General features: G+C 41.1%; 1 protein-coding gene across 1 annotated transcript in view; it reads left to right on the forward strand.

Annotated features, from left to right (window-relative positions):
* The window catches only part of necab2 (N-terminal EF-hand calcium binding protein 2), a 140552-nt gene extending 130777 nt beyond the window's left edge, over positions 1-9775 (forward strand). The window contains exons 10-13 of the mRNA XM_034879189.1: positions 1199-1311; positions 4269-4346; positions 6174-6265; positions 9222-9775. Coding sequence (XP_034735080.1) covers positions 1199-1311; positions 4269-4346; positions 6174-6265; positions 9222-9250 — 312 coding nt within the window. The 3' untranslated portion in view covers positions 9251-9775. The remainder of the gene's footprint in view (positions 1-1198; positions 1312-4268; positions 4347-6173; positions 6266-9221) is intronic.

Consider the following 9775-nt stretch of genomic DNA (forward strand, 5'->3'; position numbering starts at 1 on the left):
AGCGCATACTGTAACAACAATAAAATGTTGTATTCATTACATAAAAAAGAGGTGTATGTGAACATAAATTCACATTTAATCAGAGGTTTCCTGTTGAAAAAAACTCTACACTTTCTGCAAGTTTAATACTTTTTGTTGTTGTTTAATAATCCAAGCCCCAGCCCGCCCCAGGGCCTTCTCCGTTGCTGCCCCTCCCTCTGGAACCCTCTCCCCCAACACCTCAGACTTCCACATCACTTCCAAACTGCACTCAAAACCCATCTCTTTTTATTTGGGACCAAAGTAGCTGTTTTCCGTTTGTTTTGTTTTTTAACCTGTTTCTATGCTGTTTTGTTGCACCTTTTAATATTTATCTCTAGTTGTTATTGTTGTAAAGTGCCTTTGAGTAGCTTTTAAAGCGCTATTTAAAATAAATGTATTAGGATTATTATTGAGTTACTTCAGTAGAGATTTTAGTTATTTGAGAAAAGGTACGTTAGGAAATGTTAGAACATTTCTGCTTGAGAATATAAAATTTGGCGTTGTTCATAGTTTTTACAGTTTTTATTTATTTATAAAGGACAACGCACATTTAATAACATTTCTGTAAATGTGCCGATGTTAATCAGCCGGCTAAATTTCAACTGTAGTCCGTTGGCCAGATGTTTTGCGACCAGAGCAGCAGCAAACTTGGATTAGGATGGCATTAAGATGTTGGTCGTAGCTGTTGCCGTGGTCCTGCTGCACTAGACCCAGCTGCGTCCTGCTACGTCCAGCTATGCCCTGCTGTAACGCCCTGCAGCACCCTCCTGTGACATGAACTACTACTACCATTTTTAGTCACTGTTCCATTATCTTTATTCTGACTGTTGTTGTCACTATTCATTACACCCCCAACCGGCTCTCCTCCCAGCAACGTTTATTTTAAGCGACGGACTCAGCCTATAGAAAATCTGTTTTATTGGGATATATTGTACAATTTGTTTAACATTAAAGAAAGTAAAATGACTAATGAATGTGATGTTTTATTTAGTAGAAGACCATTGTTGTCTTCCTATACAATATTCCCAAGCAGATTGTTTATGCAGTTTTCAGATAAAATGAGAAATGTCCGCCAATGAAGACTAACAAAAAGTCAATTCTATCTGTCTGCATGTAACAAATGCAAAAAAAGAAGTAATCCCCAAATTGACCTCCCTGTGTCTCTTCTCCTCTGCAGTCCTTGCTGCTGATTCGTCAGGAGATGGTGGTTTCACAGAAGAAGCTCGGCGACTTTTGCGAGGCTCTGAAGCAGTACCTGAAGAACGTCTCTACTCAGAGAGACTGCTTTCAGTAAGTCTCACCACTGCTCTGCTTCATTTTTGCTCGAATTTCAGTGTCAGGACCTTACTATTTACCTCAATTTATTATTTGCTACCTCAAATATTCCCTCCTCTGGTCATGGATTGTCTCAGTACTCTTTGGTGTTCCTGCACATAGACAATCATGCGCACGCGCACACACGCGCACACACACACACACACACACACACACACACAAAACTTTTCCACAGAAGGAAAAACTCCCAGGTGGTTTGAATCAGCGAGATTCTAATACCATGCGGGATACCCAATGCATATAGCAATGTACCTCTAATATAGTCTGATATACACAAACTGTGCACATTTTAAATCTCCTGTGCCTCCCACTTGGAGCCTCAGGGTGCAGTCTAATATCCAGAGAGATTTCTCCAAATCCAAGACTCACTATGCTGTCTGTATAGTCATATTCTGCATATGCCTTTGTTAAGACTTCAAGGTTCTAGCTCTACTGCATTTATTTTAGTTTTATTATAGTTACACCCACCAGTCTGTAATTTGGGATAAAGAGTCTGCAAAAGGGGCAGAGACAGAGGTATACAACAACTCCATATAGCACAGAATGCATAGTGCACTTGCCTAACATTCTTTTTGTTTATTTTATTTATAATGTCAAATCGTGATAGAAGTTATCTCAAGACACTTTACAGTAGTCCTAGACCACACTATCATCTACAGAGACACAACAATACAGGGACACAGGCAAAATAGAGATATAAAGAAATATGATTCTTGATAATAATATTTGTGCGGAATAATAGCCCTGGGATGATCAGTTATCACACCACCATAAACAAACCAGACTATCCAATGAAACACTTCAGGGTTCGGTTAAAATGGACCAAACAGTGTTCAAGTGTTGAAGTGTACGAGCACCCTGAGAGCAGTGAGACTGAACAAACACGGTCAAGTTGCTGGCAGTAGCTAAACCCAAAACAATTAGCTAATAGATGCTGAAACGCTCAAAAATGTTATTTGGGACTGCAGAGTCGGGTGATAATGATCTGTGGGCTCGTCACTACGAGCAATCCCTTTCACAGACAAGTTGTCATGTGATCCGTTGTTGATGTTGATAAGATTAAACACTAAACTGGACTTTTCATTTCATTGTTTAACAGCATTGATTCATAGTTGATGTATTTTGGGGGTTTCTATCACAGAGAAATACTCTTTAATGTCAATCTCAAAGCAAATCTCTGCAAAGATATCTAGGTCAAGTAGAACACAAAATGAATGATTCACTTCCTAGTGTTCACTTCCTAACTGAAGGTATTAATGATGCAGCCGATTTTTTAGAAGTTGCTTAATAAGTTGAATGGAGATTATTTGTCTATAGCCTCGTATTCCTCGTATACGCCTCCTAGGGAAATGGCAGCAGTGATCCGTGCAAAATGAAGTTTGGCCAAGCTGGAAAGATTTTGAAAAGATCGCACTTTTTTAGTAGAGTGAACACGAAATCATGAAGCGTTACAGATTAGGCAGCCATGCAATATTACAGTTACTGGAAGAGTCACATTCCTTTCCAGCAGTTGTTAAAGTCCTTGCTACATTACAAATATTGGCTTCAGTATCATGTTAAGCAGTCTCAGCATCAGAAGTAGGAATATCTCAGTCTGCACTCAGCTGTATCATAGGACCAGTAGTGGGCGGAGAAAGGCGCTGATTACCCGATGAACTGGATATTTGGTAAATACGACGTAAACTGAAGTGATACAGCGTGCGCTTTTTGTGGGTTGGCCATGACGCTAATAATGTTACATTCACGAATGTACATCAATCTGGCCCTCTGTGTGTAACAGCACAAAGGACGGAGGCTTTTGGGCAGTCTGAAGGGTGGGACAGGTAAAAAAGGAGACATTGTGCACATTGTAGCACATACACACACGTATACATACATTTACATACATACATACATATGCACATACATACAAATACACATACATACATACAACATACATACATACATATATTATGTGAATACATACATACTGTACGCTCATACATACATACATACATACACAAACATACTCTTCAGTCTTCACACTAATATATGTACATACACTAACATGTCATTCCCACTCTATGTCCTCTTTCATGTGTTCAGCTGTCCTATGAAAATAAAGGCCTAAAATGCACCAAAAATTATCTTTAGAAAAAACACCCTTCAACCGTGTGGTTTACATGTGAGTTTGTATTTCCTGCCCTTCGCCACGGGTCCTGATTTATAACGTAATGTAACGGACGTTGCTTGATATAAAAAAGTTACACAATAAAGCTTTACTTTTTCTCAAATGGACATTTCCAGCATCGATGAAAAACTTAATCAATGTGTCAAGATTGTTCCAACATGACAGTGGTTCCAGTTTACCCTTGCAGCCCATAAATGCAGCGGCTGCTGTTGAAAGTGACGCTGTTGAGTTAATATGGACAAAGATCCCCAGTGGATTATCTCCATTACCTTGTTGAACCCATACTTTTAAAGCAAAATATACCATTTAAAATGTCTTATAAAATCGGCCAATAACGTCCACCCAGTCCCTTTGCACTGACCGGGTCACACATTGTTCCATGGAATTATTGCAAGCTTCATTTTTATAGATAGAATGCAATCTTCAGTAGCTCACTGTGGTGTTAATGTGCTGTGGCATCAATACTGTGCAGGATGAGGAAACAATTCATCTTTTTTCCTAAAATCCAAACCATTATTGGGTTTTTTATTAAATAATATGTTCACCTGCCATGACATATGTTTCCTCCCCTCTCTATTACTACCTCATATCCTCTCCATCTTTCTTCTCTTTCACTTCTTGTCCTGTCTTTCTCTTCTGCTATGTCTTACCTATCTTTTCTCTCACATCAATTTACCGTATTTCTGCATCGTTCCCTCCTCTATTATTCCCTCATTGCCATCCTCCTCTGTCTGTGCTCCAGTGTGACTGCGGTGCGTCTGCCAGACGGTTTATCCTTTGTCGTCTACGAGTTCTGGGATGGAGAGGAGGAGTGGAAGAGGTGAGTTTTCAGTCACATGTGGCTTTACGCACTTAAAAATGAATATATTTCAATCTTAAGCCTAAACCTTAACCCCTGGCCCAACAGTTCTCAGTTTAACAGTTCTTTTGTGACTTGTCTGAAAAAGCCTTAGTGCAGTTACCGGACAATCACATCCCCACCGACTTGTATTGTCTAAAGTTAGCCTTTCATTTTCAATGGAAGATGCAAAATCTGTCGGCGATCCGTTTTGGGCCTTTTGAGCATGTTCAGCGTCAATCAAAAAATTTAAATTTTTCAACTTTATGGTAATGAGCTATGATGCTGTTCAGCAGCAAGCAGCGGCTAATGCCAGCCGCCAGTCGGAATATAGATGTCCGCGCTGGCTGATCCCGGAGAAACATACGATGTAAACTTTGGTTCCTACAAAAACAATCATTCTGAGGACAAGCTCTAATCGCCGATGTAGGGTTACCTATTGTTTATAATATAACGTTGTTTGTACATAGAGACCAGTTAACGTTACCTGCCGGTCACATCGTCTCTAATGGTCCGCTCACAGAAGTCCTGCACGGGTCACTAGATTAGTCCGGCTGCTGCTCGCTCTGCCTGAACGCAGCTACGGCTCAGCAGCTAACGAGCGAGCTAACTGCTAACAGACCCCGCTGCGACCAATTAACATTATATATGTAATTGATAAAGGTTTCTAGTGTCAATGTATTGGCCGTGGCTACGTAAGCTTCTCCCTGTCGAACAGAGAACGCCGCCACGTCAGAGCCGCCAATGAGTCAAAAAGATTCCCCGTACTTTTTGACAATCGTCCTTGGCAAGGCGGTCAGAGCTTTTTTGCAGCTCAGGTAGGTGGCGGTGTGTAAGTTGCAGTCTTGCTGAAACAGGAGCGCTGCAAGACATTGGAAAAATTAACACAACAAATGTTGAGGATGAATTCTTTTCACTCCTGCCACCTAAGAAGAGGCAACATTGCCTAATGTTACTAATAATAGTTACATAGGTAGGGTAAGAATTGGGCGTAAAACGCATTTTGGATCTTGAAACCTATTTTTAATAGAGTTCACAGTATGAATGGCGATATTTCCAGTAATAAAACTTTCGCTCCATTGATTTGCCGGTCCAGTCAGTGAGAGACAAAAAGTTGAAGTTTTTTTACAATCCTAAAAGATTCAGGGCTTTCGAGAAAACATTTTGGGCTGGAGCCCCAGCAGCCGCCCCATGCTCCGCCCCTGTGCTGTAATACTAAAGATGAGCCAAATTAATAGCAGAATAAAACATCTGTGAATGTCAAGAAAGGCCCGTTGCATTGCAAATGGTCCACCTTAAGTAATTACTGAATGTGGCCATTCATTCTGTTTTCTGAAAAGCCCCTGAGTCAGCACTCCGGCTCCTCCTGAAAGTTCTTTGGAGCTGAGCATGCCATTTCTTCCTGCCTTTCTTTTCATCAATACGTGATTGCCAAATAAAAATAATCTTCCATTACCGCCGTGAGCCTGTTGGAAGAATTCCTCCGTCCACTTTTAATTAGCATTCTTCAGCCACTCACTCAGTCCAGAGTTGCTGAAGCACTTAAGTTGCGTCCGATCATTATGATTTAGTGATGGCGCTGGTTGCTGGGCTTGGGGGGAGGTTGCTGATGTAGCTTCTTGCTGATCTGAGTTTCTGCTCCACCGCTCACAGCAACCCAATGCCATTAATATTTCAACTCTTGCAGTAAAGGCTAAGGGCCGTGCTAAGCGGTTGGAGGCCATGTGTGCACAGGGGAATTTGTGAGCGGCTGTGCAGTGTGCATGCATGTGCTTGTGTCTGCTCTCTCACCCTCCCTTCTGTTTCCAGGCACCTCCAGTCGGCCCCCAACAAAGCCTTTCAGCATGTGAAGGTGGACACACTGTGCCAGCCTGAGGCCGTGTCCTCTGTAGCCGTGCCAGGTCAGTGGTGAAATACCCCAGGGTAAAACAATGGAATGATTACTTTTATCATCAATTAAAGGAGCAGGCCAAGGTTTTTACCTGAGGAATATGTGAGAAAGGTTGTAAAATCTGAGTCTTTCTGAGACTTAACAAAAACAACGGCATTATGCATTATGTAATCCAATCCGAATGTATTTATTAAGCACATTTAAAAAAAATTACAAAAGTGCTGTACAATCAAAGACAAGAAAACCAGAAAAAGAACACAGTTTAAAATAATTAATAGAAAGGCAATTATCACAGTTTGTTAAAAGCCTAGAAATAAAGATGTGTTTTAAGACGGGATTTAAAAACAGGCAGTGTAGGGGCCAGCCCATGCCCAATTTATGGTCCTGCTTTAAATCTACACCGTGGGTATGTGTGTAGGCACAATTCAATTTAATTCAATTTTATTTATAGTATCAAATCCTAACAGTTATCTCAAGACACTTTACAGATAGAGTAGGTCAAGACCACACTATATAATTTATAAAGTCTCAACAATTCTATTAATTCCCTCAAGAGCAAGCCAGGAGCGACAGTGCAACCATGCGCAGTGTAGAAGAAAAACTCCCTTTTAGGAAGAAACCTCGTCAGACCCAGGCTCTTGGTAGGTGGTGTCTGACGGTGCCGGTTGGGCGTGTGATGCACAGCAGCAATAACAGTCACTGTTATGACCGTGGTCAGAAAGCATAGGGGAGACACTTTGTTTCTCTTACTTCGCCTCCAAAGACGGTACTCAACTCGGAAGCTAATCCCTGTCACTCTCTCAATCGCTCTACCACCCACTCCCCAGCATACTCACATGCCGGCTCTATTCTCTCAGAGACATGCACTAGAACGACGCAGACACCAGTGCACAAGACGCCAGTGTAGACTACGGCATAAGCTCTGCGTAGATCCTCCGTATAACCATGTATATGCCACACATGGAAGCTACTACTGTAAAGTGGCAATCTCCGCTTTAGGCCTACTTATGTATTTTGGGTAGATCCTTGATTGGATCTGCTAGAATGGTCAACATAGTTAGGTTTAGGCATGGGGAGTGGGGATTGGTTATAGTAAGAATACTATGGTAAGCCAATCAGAGGTAGAACAAGATAGAATAAGGTGGCCATCTAGTGGATCTGAGCTTCGATTCAAGGCGGGGATTTAGTTTGCAACTGGATGAAAAGATGAGTGTGTAAGTGTATGATTGATTGCTGTTAAAGAGATAACCACACTAGGGACTAAAAGTAAGAAAGGATTTGTTCCAATACCCAGAATTGACTTTGCCAGTGGTCAAGTGACTCTCCGGTGGCTGCCAATAACGCAGCCAGAGCTCACTAGCAAAAGCGTGGTTAATGATTGCATCACTCATTCAAACATATGGCCCACTCAAGCTCAGATGATTTGTTATTCCTATTTATTTTCTCATAGAGAACAGTAGGAGGGTTTATATGGTAATACAGTTGATAGATGGCACCGAGTCCTTCTTCAAAGGGAGGCATATTGGACACACTTCCTTAACACTCTCATTCCTAATGCTATAATGAGGAGATTCCTTTATGAAATGGTAATTTCCCTGTATTTTCACTTCAAAAGTTTGTGTTTCATCTCTGCTTATTAATTTCATTCATTTTTTTTTTTGTCATATGTTTTTCTTATCATTCTGATTTGGTAAGTTACTGTGTCTAGATAGGTTGTGGCTCCCTCTGTTGGGATGTAGTTGATGTGCTGGTTATGTATTTTTAAAAAACACCTGTGTATTGCGGTTTGAGATTTCCTGTGAAACACGCTGAAGAAGGGCTTCCTTAATCGGAGTGCTGTCTAAATTATCCTTATATATAGTTATCTACATTAAGGATCCAGCACGCCTTCTAAGTTGTAATGTGTGTCCGGTCTTGCCTGTGGGGCATTACATAACTGCATAGCATTCAGGTGTGAATAATAAGTCGAGTAGGGCATTCTTAATTTGTAGTTTGCTTTTAGATAAATTGATTAATTGTTTAATTTGTAAAATGTCAGAAAAGAGTCTTTTTTTTTGGGCATTATAGGCTTCTACCAACTGATCTCACCGGGCGCCCGGAAAAAGTAAACTCAGATCCCAAGATGGCATCCTAAAATTGCTTGTTTACTCAACAGTCCATCCCAAAGATGTTCAATATAATACAGATGGAATCCTCACATATTAGAAGCTGGAAAGTGCATGTTTTTCTTGATAAATTACTTAGATTATTAACCAATTATCAAAATTGTAGCTGATAGTTCATTAAATATTTCAGCACTGAATAGAAAACAATGAAACAAAATAGAAGTTATTCATCTTGTGAAGAGCTCATTGCATGGATAGAATCTATTCTCAAGAAATAAAAAACGCAAGTCTCGTTCATAGAAGTTAGTCCGTTATGAACAGAAAATCAGGAAATAAAAAAAATACTATTGTAAAATACACAGTTACAGAGCCGAGCTGAATGATAATACAGTCTCCTCCTAATCCTGAGAAACTGATTAGCGTTTAGTCAGTTAGGCTGGCCGTGTATTACTAGCAGCTCAGAAGCATTCTGCACAATTAAAGCAACCTGGCAGCATTTCAAACGGCCGACACTGGCACGCATCCATGCTCCGAGGCTCAGACTGTCACTGACCTGACTTGGTGATGCCTGGCAGACTGCCATTTGTAGTTTTTTCTTGTCTAACTCATGTTTTTTTACCCATCTCTCCTCTCCCTGCTCACTCTCTGACTTCTTTCTTCCTCGGTCTTGCCAAATTTCTCCTCATCCCCCATCAATCTGTTTTCCTCTTGTTCTCTCACACATCTTTCTGTCTGTACTTCCCTCTGGGCCTCATTTTCTCTTCAAACCTTTGTCTTTCTCTCTAACCTCTTCCTTGCCTGTTGTCTTTCTCTCTCTTTCTCTCTCTCTCTCTCTCTCTCTCTCTCTCTCTCTGTTTGCAGCCGCCTGGTGCAGTGTGAACAGGGACTAAGCAGGAAGATATACAACTACATGCCACAACTCCTGGACACTCCCCACCTCCTCTTGAACCCCCCCCTCCAACCCTAGCTCCCCACCCCCTCCCCTCCCCCCGTTCTCACACCCCCAAACTCCTCCTATTTCAACCCTCACATTCCTCAACTCTTTTTGTAAGTACATGTTTACACAGTGCAAATGAATGGTGTCAACTGCAGTGAAAATTGAACAAACAGTGCATTTTACAATGTGAGATTACTAATGCGTTTGCAACTCACCATCAAGATAATGGATTATGTCATGTTCATGTTTCAAGTAGCTTTGAGCCACCGTGAAGTGGAGTCTGTCATGTAGCAAGGACCCTGGCCTTGAGTTTTTCATGTAGCAGTTACTGTTTTGGGGTAGTTTTTGGGAATATGGCACTTTTTCTCACTCCTGTTAGGGTTGACCACAGGTAGCTCATCTAGTTAGCTGTTATTTCGTTCCACATTTGATCCCACATACACATGTTTTTAAAAGTAAATTTGTACTTTGTCTTGTA

The sequence above is a fragment of the Etheostoma cragini genome, chromosome 8, assembly GCF_013103735.1.
Source record: "Etheostoma cragini isolate CJK2018 chromosome 8, CSU_Ecrag_1.0, whole genome shotgun sequence".
NCBI classification, from domain to species: domain Eukaryota; kingdom Metazoa; phylum Chordata; class Actinopteri; order Perciformes; family Percidae; genus Etheostoma; species Etheostoma cragini.